The sequence below is a fragment of the Polypterus senegalus genome, chromosome 3 (assembly GCF_016835505.1).
Source record: "Polypterus senegalus isolate Bchr_013 chromosome 3, ASM1683550v1, whole genome shotgun sequence".
In the NCBI taxonomy this organism is placed as follows: domain Eukaryota; kingdom Metazoa; phylum Chordata; class Cladistia; order Polypteriformes; family Polypteridae; genus Polypterus; species Polypterus senegalus.
In genome coordinates, this window is record NC_053156.1 from 263,425,796 (window position 1) to 263,444,497 (window position 18,702).

Here is an 18,702-nt window from a genome sequence, read left to right on the forward strand (position 1 = left end):
AATAAGTGTCAGATAAGTGTTTAATGTATCTCACATTTCACTAATAAAATACAGTTTGATTTTCATTCCTAATCATATTTTTCTGTGACAATAAAACATATAATACTGTATTACATATATAGCAACATGTGGAATACTTTGAGTTTTGTAAGTCATTAATTTTGAGACATATTTTCAGTTTGGTTTAAAGCCTCAACTAATTTGAAGTTTACTTCTCTTGTTAACATGTTAGATATTAATAAAGGTCTACAGAAGTAAAGACTGAGAAATATTCTTTTACAGCATCATTTTATGTTGTATATACTTTATCCATTTTTATTAATTTTATGCTATCTACTGTATCTGTCTACCTAACTTTCTGCCTATTGGTCTGCATAAGGTAAGTTTTCTTGTCTGTAATTTCATTCTGTCATGCTTACTAAACACAAAATATACAGTACTTAATATTACCACATCAATCTATGAACAACAATAAAACACTTTACTTAGTACATAAAGTGAAAGTTAAAATAATAGGGAGGGTCTATGCAAGTACAAGAGTGGCTAAGGAATATATTCATCCTCTTGAGTTATTGAAATATCTTCTTTAAAAAATTCAAATACACATAACTGGATACAAAATAATATCAGCATTAAACACTAAATTGAAGGTAAATGTAGGAAATACAAAATGCTGAAATATGAACAATAGTCTGGAATAAAAACACATTAATTTAAAATATTGCTATAAAACCATGTACAAAAAACAAGCAGTAATTTGCAATTTATTATATCTTCCTGAGCACCAGAGAGATGAAGAACTGTGAGAAAAAGGTATATTAGTGTATCTCACTGAACATTTTAAAAAATTGCATTCTAAAAGAATGAGTACTTATTTATTTAAGGAGACAATCCAAAGTCTTTAAGCAGTAGATTTGAAGGCTCTGTCACCCATAGAGCACAGGTTAGTCTGGGACACAATGAGACTGCCATCATTAGTATTACCTTAGTGGGTGATCAGGAGTGTATTGATACAGGACAGTTTATAGCATTATAGGTTAAAAATAGCATTTTACATTGAATGCTATATGTAACAAAGAGACAATGAGGGTGGTACAGAACACTGTGATATGTAATAAAAGCAAGAACAAGCTTCTCAGTTTTAGAAAAGTAGAGGAGTTAGTAAACACAAGATGTGTCGTTGAGGTGGAAATAAGGGTGTGTCTTAATGTAGTTTATGTGGGATTAATAACAAAGGGAGGAATCAAAAATGATGCCAAGATCCCTTGCAGACGATGAAAGTATAATAATATCATCACAGAGAGTAATTGAAAAGGAGTCAATTTAATTGAGCTTTACTGTCAGACAGAATGGCCTATGTTTTGTTGCAGTTTAACTTTAAAGAGTTATGTTCAATCCACTATTTAAATTCACCTAAGCAAGTTGTAAGGTGTCAAAACACAGAATCTCCACTTTTAACATTGAAATAAATGTTAGTATCATCTGCTAAAAAAGATAGCCCTGCTCAGTGCTACAAATGATATGACCAGTAAGAAGCATGTAGAATAACAAAAGGAGAGAGCCAAAGACAGAGTCCTTAAGGAGACTGGTGCTAAGGTGGACCTCCTGTTGACAAGACTAACACATTCTCTCACCTGCTACTCAGATAGAATTTAAACTAATGGAAGGCAGTGCCAGATATACCTGGAAACATTCTATTCTGGACAGTAAAATATCATGATTGGCAGTGTCATGAAGACTGTGCTAAGGTCTAATTAATATGCTGATTTGCACAGATTCTGCTGCTGTAAGCAGAGTGATTTCACAGCTATGCTGTGCCCTGAAACTAAACTGAAAGGGTTCCTTAGGTTATTACAAGTTAGGCAGCTGGTGAGTTATAAAGTCACAACACACTTATGAAATTTATAAAAGATAAGTGAGAGATATGCCACAAAATGTTCACATTTTCATCATTAAGACTAGACTATGTTAAACCTGGCATTGCAGAAGCCAGCTTTCTAAGCAGCAAGCCAAACTCAAGAGATATATTTTTTAATGATGATGAAACTTTTCTTGAGTGATGCGGAATGTTTTCCTATACAGTTACTAAAAATGGTGGATGTACTGTATAATGAAGTTGAATTTTGACTATATTGCCTGTCAGTTTGTTATACCTAGAGCCTACTTTGATTGCAGTTTCTGTTTTATAACAATATTTTACAATATGTATAGGACAGAGTAACTGAGTGTACAGTAAATAATGCAACATTTCATATGAAATTTAAAATTAGCTTCAATGTCATTATTAATCCTTTAACAAAGCCGTGAGACTACGTAGCCCAAAATCTCAAAGAGTGTTAAAAGAAGTCCAGTATGATCTTAAGGATAACCTTAATGCATTCTTGCCAAATTCTAAAGATCCTTTGGATAATTCCCAGAATGAAACTGTGGTGAGTGTAATTTCAGACATACAATATTTTCTGCTGTTCAAAAACTTATTACACACCTTAAGTGAGCTTATACATTACCAAACCATATTGTTATGGTTGATGAATCAATGATTTTGATGTTTGCCCAATTAACTTGGAGCAGCATTGATTAAAGACCATCTCACATTAGATGGCTCTTCCAGCAATTTTCAGTCATAGGCTTCATTTACATAATCTTAGCAAGTCAGAGATCAAAAGAGCACGGTTTCATGAACACTAATCACTTAATGCGATATACTTACCAAATCACTTTAACAAGTCCACAATCTGGGTTGATTTTGTCTTTAGTTGTAGGAGCAGGCTCTGTATATATGAGAGCTGACAACCAATGACTGCTCATCCAAAAGTGAAATGTGTGTAATGCAACAACAAAAAATAAGGAATGTGGGTGTTAGAAAAATAGAAAAAAGAAAAAAAAAAAAGGCTGAGATTGAGTATGAACTTGTTGTACCTGTTAACTCTTTATACAGCATTGGTTCTGCTACTGGTTTTCAGAAAAAGGGGCTGGCACGAGTGTGCTGAAAATTCACCACACAGTTAAACAATTTGACATGCCCAGCAATTTTCAATCATTTAAATTGATTTGGTCTGGCGACGAAATAAGCAACAGCAGTTGGCAAGTCAGACTTAACCATACATCTAGAAGTTGTGTGTTGAGAAATTCGCTTGAGGTAGAAGAAACTTTGCCAAGGGGAAATCATTTATTAATAAGATAGATTTTGTAAAGGAATGATATTTTCATGCAACTACAGACTGCTGAAAATGGTGACACAAAAGAATATAAAATCCTCCTTACTGACATTTATAATCAGGGATTTCAAGGAATTGAATTTTATCCTGAAATGTTCAACCATCTGGCTGTTTGTAGAGTATTCTGATTTATTTTTTGTATGACTACAAGTTGAATTTAGATTAATTGATGCTTGCTAGTGAACCTTAACTCCTGTGATTTACACTGCATTGGGGGCCTTCTTTACAAAGCTTGTTTATATCATATTTTTATGGCTTTCTCTAAGATGTTGGGGAGTAGTTATTTGATAAAATTATACATTTCTGAAGCATCGCTCCTTTTCTCTTCTTGTAGCCGGTCTCCTTCTCCTCTACAGTCATCAGAAAAGGAGAAAGAGAGTCCTGCTGAACTGACAGAACGTTGCTTCAGAGAACTGCTTGGTCGTGCTGCCTATGGAAATATTAAAAATGCAGTCAAACCAGTTCTTATGTGAGTAAACTAAGCATTCACAAAAACTTAGTAGACAACATAGCAAGAAAATACATTAAATTCATAATAAAATATTTATAAAAAATATTCATAAGGAACATCATATTAGTTATATATCAGTCAGCTCTGAATTTATTAAGCTATTCTTTCCCTTGTGAGTGAATCAGTAAATCAGGAAAAAGCAAGCTCACACTATAGCAGAGTCGCAAGAATTCTGCATTGTGACCAACAGGCATTCTGGCCTGTTGACATGTAGAAAGACCAAAGCAAAGAAACACTAATTTGACCAGATGACATTTTTCACTGATAAGTGCCACTGCTAATGTTCTTTGCAATTTAAAGTGGATAAGTCTATAGTTGCACATATTTGATGGTGTCTTTCCCACATACTTTCATGGAAACATCACTTTTCCCATTGTTCCTTGTGAAATAGCAGCACTTTGAACAGTCTGCATTAAATGTGCTCTGATATTAAGCCTTCTGTCAGAGTCACTAGGATCTTTTTTGAGCCATGATAACCAACATCTTGAACAACTGGATCCACATGGCATTTTTATATGTATTCTTTTATTTTTATTAAATAATTTATTTGCAGTTCTTTGTTTAGGGACATAGAATATATTGGGAAAGTTTGATAATTAACTTTTTGTTTTGTAACCTGCACATATTAAAACTACTTTTCATTTTGATAAGAGAAGCCCAAACATATATTTTTTAATTAATATAATTTGAAGGAAAGAAAATGTTAGTTGTTATTTCTGTAAGCATGATATTAATTTGCAAGTAATCATTCTAATATTCTTTTTACAAATAATGCAATTTTCTCTCACATTCTAATGTTTTTAGGCACCTGGATAATCACTCATTATGGGAGGGAAAATCATTTGCTGTCCGCTGCTTCAAAATTATTATGTACTCCATACAGGTTAGAAATCATATATTTCTTGGGCAATGCATTGTTTAGTTTGAATAAACTGTTAATTTTTAGTATTTGAAGGATGTCATGGTGCTAGCATACATATTTTTGTAAAACAAAATAGTGAAAAATGATAAAGCTATTATTAGACTTTAATACATCGTTCCCTGCAGTTTCACTCACATCAACATTAAACTGACTATTGTGTGACCTACATAGGAGTTCATTATAACTTTTGCTGGGGCGTGTGTTATATCCTCAAAGTGGATGTTGTTTAGATAATTTATATTTTAACTCCAAAAGTGCTCTGGAAATCTCACTGAATTAAAGTGCTATTACATTACATTTCTATAAACATATTATTAAATGTCAGATGTTTTATGATATATATATATATATATATATATATATATATATATATATATATATATATATATATATATATATATATATATATATATACTGTATAACTAAACCTACTTTATGTCAGTGCAGAGTCTGTCACATCATCTTTAGGGGCCTGGATTTATAACCACAGGAATTAAATGGGAAATAACAAGCAAATTTTGTTACTTCCCTCTACAATGCAAAAAATAAAACTTCCTTGATTAAATTGATTTTTTGTGCTTGCTTAGTATTTAAAGTACTCAAATAGTATATGAGAAAAAATTATGCCAGTATTTTATTTGCAAGGACTAATTCAATTGATGAAAGGTGTGGTTTATACAAGAAGGTTTCTGTTGTTGAATAGGTTTCTGTGAGGAGAGGTGGCTATCTTATGCTTATGACAGACTAAAAATTGATTTGTGTTCATTACAGGTCCTGTAGGTGCTATGTTGAACTTTTACTTTAAGGTGAATGTGACTTCAGATAGGCACAACTGTTTCATTAGGATTAAAGGAAATGTCAGGGGCCACGACCGTGCTAGGTGTGATAAACAGGTCTGACTAGTCAGCAAATAGAGAAGAGATGGAACAACTGGCCATTTCGTGCAGAGACAACAACCTTTCCCTCAATTTTGATAAGACAAGAAATGTAATTGTTGACCAACATGACCACATCTCAGTCTGCATTAGTGACTCTGCAGTGGAGATTGTAAAGGACCTCACTTGGACTACACTTCCTTAACTAAAAAGTTTTAGCAGAGACTTCACGTTTTGAGGAGACTGAAGTGAGCAAACCTCCGTTTCTCATTCTTACCAAATGTTACAGGGGCACCATCGAGAGTGTACACCAATTGCAGCATGTCTGACCACAAGAGACTGCAAAGAATAGTGAGGGCGGCAGAGTATATTATTGGGGTGCCTCTTAATTTTCTGTAAGACATTTTCTCCAGATACTGTGTCCATATGGCCTGCTGCATTGTGCAGGACTCCCTAACTCTTTTTAGGATTCGTCATTATTTAAACATCTAGAAAAAGACACTAGAGCATTAGAGCGAGATCTGTAAGGTTATGTGATAGCATTTTTAGGGGTCAGACTCCTCAACACAATGTGCCCCCACCATGATCTTCCACCCTACTTTAACATGTTAGATCCTGGTCTTTTGCTCCAGTTAGTGCACATGTTTCTTTATCATGTCAAAAGATCAGTCACTGCACTGATCTGTCAAACTTACATTTAAATACATCTCCATGTAATTGTGGCAGTTAATTGTATTGTTGCATCTGCCGATGTAAATAGTATGTTGCATTGTTTTGTCTGTTTCAGTACATTGTCTTTCTTTTTTGCTTTCTGTGTACACTGTTTGCCTTTCTGCATACTTATAAATGATTGAGATGATAGTACACTTTGATTATGACAGAAGAAGAATTGAAAAGAGGAAAAAAGTATTTGCTATATAAAATAACAAAGAGTGTTATTCTCCATGATGCTAGCAGTTATAGCAAGAGAAGGTGATGGTTACTATAAAATGTTCAATAATTTTTCTAATGCTAAGACAGATGAGTAAAATTTCCACAAATGAAATTTCCATTAGTAAGAGTGGCTGTAATTTTTTAAATGACCTACCATAAATCTTGGCGATATCACATCTGTCTTAGCATTAGAAAAATTATTGAACATTTTATCGACCATCAGTCGGTCGTCGAGGGCGTTGGTGAACACGAATAATGGCTGCTGATTCTGCCCTGAAGATACTGAACAAATTCCAAATGCTTGAAGAATTGGACAGCATTGAGGATAAATGGACCCAGCTGAAAAAGATGATCATGGGATGTGCTGATTAGACTATCTGATGCCGATGATGCAGCATAAAAGAACAATTAATTCAGGATTGTTCGTGGTTCTTGATCCAACAATGGAAATCGGCAAAACGGAACTGTGAATAAACCAAAATGGACGAAGAGATCTCCACCACCTCAAAAAGATTGATTGGGTGATTAAGCAAAGTTACACTTGACGAAAACGAGTAGATTGAGCGAAAAGATTAAGAGGCATAGGAAATGTCTTAGAGAAAATAGAGCAAGGTCCTTTATCATATTTGTCAATTAAATCATAGGCACAAAGAAAGCTATGAACGTAACGATCAGAGATAGAAAGGGAAGGGTATTGGCTACAGAAGTGGTGTAAGAGAGTGTTCGAGAGACCCTGAATCAATCCACTCCAGTGGTTACCTATGATTTGGAGAATGAAGTTGTGTTGGATGAACTGATGAGATAACACCAATAGATGTGAAACAGCCTATCAAGAGCTTCAAGAACGGCAAAGCGGCTGAATGAAATCATGGCAGAATTCCTCAAGGCTGAAGTTGAGACCATCATCCAAGAGCTCAACAGTTTGTTTAATACATACTGAACATCTGGGGAAGTTCCAGCAGATTGGAGAAGAGGCACAATTATCAAACTACCAAAGAAATGCAATATTTCTGATTGCAATAACTGACACAGCTTCACCCTCCTATCCATACCAGGAAAGGTATTATGCTCCATACTACTCAGGAGAGTCCAACAGGCAACTGACAACCATCTTAGGGGGGAACAAGCTGGGTTTTTGTCATGAAAGATCTTGTACACTCCAGAAAATCATTGAACAGTCCATTGAATATCAGAGGCCACCGAGGGTAAACTGCGTCGACTTCTAGAAAGCCTTTGACAGTATCCACCCTGGGGTAGTATCCCGAAGATATATGGGATCCCACAAAAGTACATTAGCACTTTCAGCAGCCTGTATGTACATTCGAGCTGCTGCATTCAGATGGGTTCAGGTTACTTTGCACTCTTTGAGATTGAGACTGGTGTGTGACAAGGATGTATCTTATCACCATTTCTGTTACTATTGGCCCTCAACTTTGTCATGCAGAAGGCGATCAACAGCCAAGACACTGGCATTGATTGGAATGAAAATGATCAACTTGCTGATATGGATTTTGCAGACGATATCGATGATGACAAGAATAGGGATGAAATCCATTGCAGTTAACATCAAGATTTGCCTCTACACTAGCATCATTATACCCACGGCAATATATGCATGCATACCTGGAAATCAACAGCCAGGATTAAATATCGGGTTTAACATGTTCCACCAGCAATGCCTTTGATGGATTCTTTGAATCTGCTACTTCGACCATGTTACAAATGAGGAAGTGCTTCCACAATGTCAGCTGTAAAGTTTCCATAACATTATCACTCACCATCAACATCTTTCGAATGGCAGCTAATCTGATCCCGAAAATGGCCATGACGTGGAAACCATCAGTTGTTCCAGTTGTTCGTCAAGGTTGGAGGTGAACATGAATATTCTGGCAAGGGACATTCATTGAAGATCTGAAATGACTTGATAGTCATGGGCTGCAGCCGAGGAAATAGTGGCCAATCATATTCACTGTAAACAACTTGTTGGAACTAGACAAGACTAGACTGCAAATATAACAAAGTTTTTTTTACAAACTCAAAACCATAGTATAAATATTAAAAATTATGCTTAGCTAAATGATTCTCAACTGTTTAAGTTTAAAGAAAAATTTTCAAGTCATTTTAGTAGAATTCAATAAAGAGGCCAAAGAATGACAGTAATATAATTATCTTTTTAAATAATTTTTATGATTCTTGTTTTAGAATTTGTAGTTACAGTATGGTGCACAAACAATTTGAACATCCTGAATGTAAAGCGTCGGCATGGTGGCGCAGTGGTAGCGCTGCTGCCTTGCAGTTAGGAGACCCGAGTTCGCTTCCTGGGTCCACCCTGTGTGGAGTTTGCATGTTCTCCCCGTGTCTGCATGGGTTTCCTCCGGGTGCTCCGGTTTTCTCCCACAATCCAAAGACATGCCGGTTAGGTGGATTGGCGTTTCTAAATTGGCCCATGGGTGTGTTTGTGTGTGTCCTGCGGTGGGTTGGCACCCTGCCCAGGATTGGTTCCTGCCTTTGTTAGGGTTCAGCGGGTTAGAAAATGGATGGATGGATGAATGTAAAGCATTGCAGTGATCAATTTTGCATAATTGTCTTATATACTCTTTGAAATGTGATCAAAATCAACAAAATAGTGCACTACAAGAACAGATAAAGTTAATCTTTTCTCCTTTAGTAAACCTTCATCTTGAGCACTCCTGGTTTGGATTTATATAATGACATTACACTGCAGAATATTCACCCAATAAAAGAACTTGTGTTTTCTCTGACTTTAGCGATGAGTAATTTTTTTTTTTATTATTATTATTAATTTTATTACAATCCACACAAAGCAATCAAGTTTTTACAAAAAGAAAAACTGAGTTAAGAACAGATCGATCCTCACCCCTTGTGATGAGTAATTTTTAGTCATCCACCGCTTAATTTCTTTGAAGCTATTAACAAAGGATAGAATATGATAAATATTATCAGGTTAGTTGAAAATCATCAGCATAATAATTAAAATTAATTTTATGCTCCAGAATATCCCCTGCAGAATTAAATTTTCTGTTTATTGACATTGTGAATCATGTGGACATTTTGAATTTGAAACATTTTGAATCTTTCGTATTAGACTAAAAAGTAGCTTCATACATTTTTGTACAAAAAGCAGTTTCTTTTCTTACTATAGTTTTTTTTATTCAAAAGGCTTGATATTTAACTGCATTGTAAATAAATATGATTTGAATCTCTGTTCATTCATACATTTTCAAACTCTCTTTATGTATTTAGTGCAAGGTAAGTACCAAACATTACTAGGTTTCCAATCCACCATACGGCACAATCTCTGACACATCTATAGTCATCCAAATGGGTCTACTTTATAGTCACAATTATCTAACATGAATGTCAGTGGGAGTTATTTGAAGACTGAGGCATCACACATTAAGTACAACATACAGACATGACTAGATCTTCAGTTGTCCATTGAGCCACTATGCCAGACAGCAGAATATCCATCTATCCATTTTTTGATTATGCTTTTCTATGACAATGTTACAGAGAAGTAAAACGTATACAAAGCATGACACACTTTGTGTTTATCATATTGAACTAGTTTGGAGCCATGAATTAATCTAATAGGTTCTATTTTGGTACATGAGACACTTGATGTATTTGGAGAAACACCAACTTGGGTCAAGAACAGCATACAGTTCTACATAACAGTGATTGAACCAACCATAGATTCAAGATCTCTTGAACTGTGAGGCATCAATGCTAAAAACTGAATGCCAGTTAAAACCAGTCATGGGCAGAGAGCCAGTCCTTTGCAGGGCCCACTCAACCACATAATTAGTAATCACCACTTACCCTAATATGCAAATCTTTGGGAAGTCACTGCAGCCTACAGCTCTTATTTTTTGTGTTTCTTTTACACTGTCTATGTTTATCAATAATATATAATATTTCTGTTAATTTGTTTCAGTCCCAGCATTCACATCTGGTAATCCAGCAGCTCCTTGGGCATCTTGATGCAAACAGCAAGAATTCTGCCATAGTTCGTGCTGGCATAGTGGAAGTTCTATCAGAAGCAGCTGTTATTGCTGCAAGTGGCTCTGTTGGTAAGAAAAATGCTTTAATGGTCTTAATCTATTTAGAACAACTAAATAGGTAAAGTGTTTTATTTTTTCCAAATAATTCTGTTTGCTGTAGTATATGACTTGTAATATACTTCAATGAACAGTTGTAGGAGAGGTCATTAGTGTGCACTAAAGACACCTTTGCAGTCAGAGATCTGATTTGTAATGTACGCTGATGGAGTTCTCCATTGGCTCAACTGGGTAAGGTGTTTTTTTTTTTGCACTCTGCAAGGCATGTGGACTCAACTTTGCTGCCTGTGAGTCCAGGGATGATGCTTTATGCGAGAATGAGAAAAGAGAATCATGTCTTGTAATTATGAGTTAGAGGCTGATTATTGAAAAAATGCTTTTAGTCACCCTTGGATTTCTCATCTCTGTTTCCGAGGACATTATTCTAATATTTCTGTACTGAGGATTACAATTTATGATATATGATATTCATGTACCAAGAGTGTGGGAGATTCTGCTTCATTCCACATGAGGGATCAATTGTTCTTCTCTTATTTTCCTTTTTAAAAAGATATGGATTTCACATAGAGTATACTAAAAAACATTTAATTATGAAAGGTTTTTCATTTTTTGGATGCATGTACATTTACAATTAGCATCATTTAATGATATCTAAGCCAAAATATTTTTTCTACTTAGCTAACATGCCACCGTTCACAGAGAGTCATGTATTCATCCATGCTCAAACCAAATTTAACCAATTTTTATGGTCATGACAGCTGGTGCATATCATGGCACCTTTGAATGCAAGGCATGAACCAACCCTGGGTGAGACATTATCATCGAACACACTCCTCATCATTCATACCAGGCTAATATACAGTAGATTCCTTAGTCATCATAAACATGTGGAATTTGGGAGGAAAACAGGAGAAAAACACAACCAGAGGCCATGGGGACAATGTGTAAACTCCACATGCCACAGACAGTGACCAAATTGGATTTCTAAGCCAGTTCTATGTATCTACCAAGCAGAAGCACAGAGAGATTTTCCATAACTAATGATGAAAATGAATATTTCTATATAGTTTCTAGCAAACACTAAATATCTATGTGACCCTGACCTGGGTCTAGTGGGTTGAATAATTGCTTAACAGATGAACAGATGTGATAATAATTCATGTCTTCTATGTATTTTAAAATAAAACTAGTTGATGTATTCAATATAATTTTATAGTAAATAAAAAAATGGTCAGCCAATTGTATGGTAATTAGTAATGCTGCCTAGACTCAATTCCTACTCTGGCCATTCTTTGTGAAATGTTAAATATTTCTCCCATGTACGCAAATGTTTTCTGTTAATCCATAAGACGTATATATTAAGAGAACTAGAATTTGTAATTTGGGCCAGTGGTGGACTGCCATCTTGTTTTAAAATGCAAGTCTAGGTATGTAAGTGTAGTGAATTATCATATCATAATCTGATCTGATAATGAACACTTTTTGTGGATGTTTCCTATTCTTTTCACGCACTAATTATTCAATAATATGATTTAATTCCTATGCAGTCCTTCCTGATATACTGAAGGACTATAGTATATAACTGTGGTCTTATGCTAATACTGAAAGTACATATACAGTAAGTACCATACTAAAAATATCACTTTATCTTTCCATCTCTCTTTCCATTTTGTTTGTATATAAATGTATACTATAGTTTTCAATTAATTAATATATGCAAATATAAATGTATTGCATACATTGCATACAATATTGCTTTTTTGTGTTCACATACAGACTTTTCTGTAAAAGCAGTGAGATCTTCAGCTTATCATTTTGAAGCTGTATAGCTAATGGGTTTAAATCCTTGAAACTCCACATTGTGGCACTGCAGAGCTTAAAATAAATTTGAAGGGCTGTAAAACTAACACAGGAAATCTGGCTAACAGAAAATATATCCATCATGAACATACAGTATAGAAGTGTGCTTTGAAATTCAATAATTATTTTAAAAGCAAGTTAAATCAATGATGTTGGCTGTTGAAAAAAAGTAAATATATTATTGTTATTAAGGGAAATGGAGAATTTGTTTTAGAATTAGTAGTGGTTTTGGGCTGCATGTGTAATTTTTCTTTTTGGTTCAGTCTGTAATTTTGAGCACAGAGCCACATGGTGAAAGCCATGTAGTGCTGTTTTATTCCTTTCTGCAACCCCAAACTAAGCAGTGTAGATCATTACACTGAGTATGTTTTTAAAAAGCATTTCTTTTATTGCTACTTATAAATGTATGATTGCCAGCTTAAATGCCTGAAAAATAGTCACATTCAAGGATTTCCACTTTTATTTAACTTTGTCAGCATAAAACCATGCTGATCCACTTGACCTTCACCTTGTCCTGGCTTAATTAGATTGTTTAAAATTATTTTTAATTAACCTCTTAAATGAATCAAACGTTGTGCTTATAGTCTTTCTTTGTATACTAAGAGCAGCAGGTCACAAAGTGTTGACTTTGTCGAACAAAATTTAAACTGTTGCTTTTAAAAGTGTCATAAAACAGTTGCTTAGTCTCCATGTTGTTTTACCGGTGAGGCACCAGAGAGTTAAATGCTTTCTGCTGATCCAGAGTCTATGGTTTAAATCCCACTTTGCTGTCTGTTTTCAGTTTGCTTGGTCTTCGTGGGTCTGTGTGTGTTTTCGTCTTTGTACTCTGGTTTTCCTTACACATGCCAAATTTGTACATAGATAGATAGATAGATAGATACTTTATTAATCCCAAGGGGAAATTCACATCATCCAGCAGCAGTATACTGATACAAAGAAACAATATTAAATTAAATAGTAATAAAAATGAAAAAAATTAAAATAAAATTAATGTTCGCATTTACTCCCCCGGGTGGAATTGAAGAGTCGCATAGTGTGGGGGAGGAACGATCTCCTCAGTCTGTCAGTGGAGCAGGACGGTGACAGCAGTCTGTCACTGAAGCTACTCCTCTGTCTGGAGATGACACAGTAGGTTAATTGCCAGTCCGAAATTATACCAGTGTCAATGGCCATGTGTGCAAATGACCCCTGTGATGGACTGACACCCCTGCCAGGGAAGGTCCGGTGTTTTTCTAGTTTTAAGATATTTTTTAGTTTTAGTTTAGTTGTAACTTTTTCCCATTTTTTAGTTTTAGATTTTGTTTAGCTTTTTGTTCTTTTTTCAAAATTTTTTTTGTTTTAGTTTTTCAGCAATTAAGTTTTAGTTTTTGTTCTGTTTTACTAATTTTGTTTTACTCACCAAAAAGTTCCACACAATTACTGTTTTGCAAGTCTAAAAACACATCTTTCTTTATATTTGTCAAACTGTTTATCATTCATGTTGTACTTGTTAATTTAATACATATAATTTTACTACCTGTGTCAGAGCTCAATTTTCTCATGATAATGTGATAGTTCAGGGCTTCCAGTATAATAAAAAAAACCTGCAATAAATTTAAGCAAATGGTTATTTATTTTCAAAAATGTATTTGGTATTTCCTTTGCAAGCAATTAGATCAGCGCACACATACGGTATACTGTTTTTTGATATTTAATGATACTGACTCTATGAGAATGTCATCTATTCTAAACTTTGAAAGAGTATTTGTTTAGGGAATTCTTACTTTGGTTATTTTTTGAAACAGTTGAAGTCACTAATTAATAACAGTAACAACAGATATATAGATTAAAGTTTTTCCATGTACATATTGCTTTTCAACAAGCTTATTATTTACATCAAATACTGAACATCTGTCATAGTAACATCCCAGACCATTCACTTAATAAGCAACATGCAAACCCAGGGTAGCTCCATGTGAGCCTAAACTAAGTGCATGCAATATAATGGCGCAAATAAGGAATAAACATATTTTGAGAGTGTTTGAAAATGTATTCTAATATTCAATATAAAATATTACTGTATTTGTAGTTATGCACACTCTTCCCTACAGATACATGGAGAACATGCAAACTCCATACAGAGTTTGACCAGGAAATACATACAGATTTGTTAGCTGGTATTCACCCCTTAAATTAGTAAAAGTGCAGTTTCTTTCTATTGCTCACACAATCACTTGTTCATGTCTCTACTGCTGCTGCTAAACTGCTAAACAAAGGCAGCACAAGGCAAAACTTCTTCCTGTCCCGATTTCCTATTTGCATCGACGTACCAGTCATTTTGAACCTCACAGTACTCTGCATAATATTCTTAACGGATCACTTATTATACATTGTTCACATACAAGTCCGTGCACTAAGGCATTACCTTTAAAACACTTTACACTGACAGAAAATCATATTTCAAGTTTCCTTTGGAATCTACAGATTTACAGGATTTATGTGGGAGAAAATGAGACACAAAAAAGTGAAGTGCTGGGGTCTTTCTGAGATCCATGTTTATTAGCAGCAATGCTAATAGAGTGAGGCAACAAAAACAACAGAAAATAAGGTTCAGAACACTATCATCATTCTGAGATTTTACAGAACTCAAGGGCTTTTTCTGGCTAGTGTAGCTCCAGCAGTTGCAGGTCCAAATGAACACTGACTGCTGTTGATGTATTTATATAGGGGTGGGATGCTGTAGAAGTGAGGTCAGTATTCCTCTCTCGACTCCATCTCCATTTTTGAGCTGGAAGAGAAAGAGAGGTTAGTAGATGTGCTTCAGCATAACCCCAATTTATGTTCTACTGAGTAGAGCCCCCAACAAACTCTCATATGCATGACAACATTTAAATGTATTCACAAGTTTTCCACTAATTTTAGCATACATGTAATTTTTTTCTTTTAATCCATACTTGAAAAAGACTTTGCAGGTTCAACTGGTATATCTCCCACTTACTGTATAATAGTCCATTTAGAAAGTCTCAGAAATGGATGCTAATTGCGATTGCTACATTAAATACACCCCATACCACTGCTTCAAATTTGATACAAAGATAAAATAAAGGTTTATTTTACATTTGAAATGTCATCTGATCATTTTAGCCACCCTTCACAATATGCTCAGCAAGTAGACAAGTTCATATATTTCACAGTAGTAGTAATAGTAGTAGTTAGTAGTATTGTAACATGTACAGAAAACAGTGAACTTCTTAGTTGTATGCCTTACCAACATGCAGCACTTCCCCGACTCTCCAGTGTCACGATAAAACAAGAATGTATTACTTCAGAGGTCTACTGGCTTTTTAATGGTGTAGAGTTCTGAAAGCAATTCTGAAAATTCTCATTCATTCTTTGGTGAATAACTTCTTTCATAATGGTAGTGAAATCGTCTTGGAGGATATTATCACAATTCATAGGACACATGTGGTCTACAAATGTTTTGCTAATCATATACCTTGGGGCTTTCTGGAGCAACCCCTTGAAAAGCCTTTTGCACCACCATTACCACCACAACATTTGATGGAATTTCTTATAGAGGAATGGTGTTTCTTCACTTCAGCAAAGTTCAAAACACTTATAGAATCTATACCCAGATATGCTGAATCTATTCTAATCTATTCTAGCCCACCGCAGTTATACTATATAATATATTATAACTATATTATATTATATCTAATGAGGTTATATCTCTCTCCAATAAAGACTCAATATGAAGCTCTGCCTAAACCCACTGTGCCATCTGTGTCCTGAATAACAAATTCATGCACAGGCTTTGGCATTACTCACCAGCATTTTATTTTTGGAAAGAAATGTCTTCAGCCCTGTATAATGTAATTAAATACAGTCTACCCGGTACTCCTTACATTTTTATTATTTATAAAACACCTCTTCATTTTCTTTCAGTCCCTTCTTGGAAACAATTATTTTTGGGGGCAATTATTCACTGAGGCAGCTTGTAACCTCTTGTTTAAAGTTCTTGGATAATCTAGCCCTCATATGTTTGTTTATCCAATTTTGTAATCTGTTTCATTTGGAGTTCACCTCTGCTAGGATTAATACTGTTTCTATGGCATCTTTAATCCAGTGGCACATAGAAATAGAATTTTTGAAAAAAGGCTACAAGGTTACTGTATTTTGTTAATTATCTACTGTAAATAGTTTAGTACTCCAAGATGATGTGTAATTAGGAAGGAGAATTTGGGGGACAATGGATCTTTTATTTCTGACAATTATTCTTTTAATACTTAACTAAGATGCACTGTTAAACTTTGTAAAAGATGTTGGGCATTTTGATATTGTTTTTTTTTACTCTAAATAAAAAAAAACTGATAACAAAAAGTATTTCTATTACCAAAGCCTTTGAATTCTATTTACTCAGTGCTACTGACCCTAAAGACTATAAAGTAAGATTTGTTTGGTAAAGTGGCTGTTAATGTTGATGTATTAGTCATTTGTGTATAAGTATACTGTAAAGTAATCTTAAGTAATTGTTTAATGCCAATGGGGTCTAAAATGATAAATTTACCTATGCTACACTCTTGTGTTGGAGTATGCAGTAAATACTAAACAAAATGAATGAATAGTTTAACTAGTTAATAAACAATGTACTTGTGTGGCTGTTTTTTCAGGTCCAACAGTGTTAGAGGTGTTCAACACTCTTCTTAGACAGTTGCGCCTTAGCATCGACTATGAGCTCACAGGTTCTTATGACCCTTGCCTTACTACTGGGTCCAAGATAATTAAGGAACATGAAGAACGTCAGTTTCAGGAAGCCATTATCAAAACTATTGGTGAGTATGGCAATATTTTTTTATCAATGATTGTAATATAGTAATTTTTTGTCATACTTGTATTCTTCTTTTGAAAATGTTCTCAGGATCCTTTGCCAATACTCTTCCTGTATACCAGAGGTCAGAAGTTATGCTTTTTATCATTGGAAAAATTCCTGTACCAGGAATCCATCCAACACTGAGCTCAGCCAACTCAGGGTAGGCAATTTTCCTTTTTTTGAAAAATTTATAATTAATAATGTAAAAAAGATTTTGGTCTCGTCCGATGCGAGAGATGGACGTCTGAAGTGGAGCTCCGCTAGCAGTGGTGCTATTTTTCATATTATTTGCTTATTATTCTGAGATATCCTGTATTTATTCAACCCGAGAGGGACCGCTACAGTATATGTAAACACATATAAACATGGCCAACAAGAAGGGGGGTCCGAAAGAATCGAAGACTAAAGCTACATCCAAGCTGCGATCAGCAAGCCCTAGTTCGAGATACGGCCTCTCAGAGACAGACCTGGATCAGATGGGCGAAAGTACAGACTCCTCGGGACCACGGTCCGCTACATCGTCGCCTGCTGAGAGCGAAAAGGGGAGCGAAGGTGCAATCGTGAGTGCAGATGTGGATAGCTCGCCGATTGGAGAGGATTACCTGAAACTGGAAAAGGCCGGGAGGTCCGCGGCTTCAGTTACGCAATCACGCGGGACTGGAGCAGCGGGACACCGGCTTCAGCAGAGTCTGCTGCTTCATCTACGGTACAAGAAGGCACATTTGAGCTATCTGAACTGAAAGTGTTGCTCGCTGACCTCAGGCAAGATATAAAGAAAAGCGAGAAGGCTAATGAGAAAGCAACGGCAAAGGCACATGAGAGACTGAAACAGGAATGGAAACAGGAGATGAAACAGGCCAATGAATGTCTGCGACAGGAAATCCAACAGGCAAATGAAAGGCGTCAAGAGGTACAGCTTGAACTTCGACAGGTGCTGGGTAAAATTGAAGAGCGCATTGAGAAAAACTCGGCTAAACTGAGCACGCTTGCTGATCGATTGGAGCATCTTAGTGAGACATTCACGAATCGGATCGAAATAGCCGAACATCTAGCTGCCAGTGCCGAGGAAAGAGCAGTAAATGTCAGTTCGGAATGTAAAAAACTCGGAGAAAAACTTGGAGACAGACTGGCTGCTTTAGAAGATGGGAATAGAAGGTATAATGTCAGAATTGAAGGCTTGCCGGAGAATCGAAAGTTTAAACCCGTGAAATTCGCAACTGAACTTTTTCTAAAATAATCGGGGCGACTTTAAAGCAGAATCTGAGATAGCAGCGGCTTACAGCGTCTGATCAAACACCGTCAGACCCCGACCAAGATCTTTTATAGTCCGTTTTGAACGATTATCATTTAAGTTAGAGGTGATGGAACTCCTCAGGAAAAAAAAGGAAGATATTATATATGAAGATTGCCACATTCGCGTCTTCCCTGACTTCTCTCCAGCAACAGCTATCA

At 35.4% G+C, this 18,702-nt stretch overlaps 1 protein-coding gene across 8 annotated transcripts in view; it reads left to right on the forward strand.

The window, feature by feature from the left end:
• The window catches only part of LOC120526114 (protein EFR3 homolog B), a 165,947-nt gene that overhangs the window by 92,433 nt on the left and 54,812 nt on the right, over window positions 1–18,702 (forward strand). For all 8 annotated transcript variants that reach the window (XM_039749043.1, XM_039749039.1, XM_039749041.1 and 5 more), the window contains 5 exons: window positions 3,553–3,687; window positions 4,534–4,612; window positions 10,418–10,553; window positions 17,051–17,212; window positions 17,299–17,410. In XM_039749043.1, the coding sequence (XP_039604977.1) occupies window positions 3,553–3,687; window positions 4,534–4,612; window positions 10,418–10,553; window positions 17,051–17,212; window positions 17,299–17,410 (624 nt within the window). The remainder of the gene's footprint in view (window positions 1–3,552; window positions 3,688–4,533; window positions 4,613–10,417; window positions 10,554–17,050; window positions 17,213–17,298; window positions 17,411–18,702) is intronic.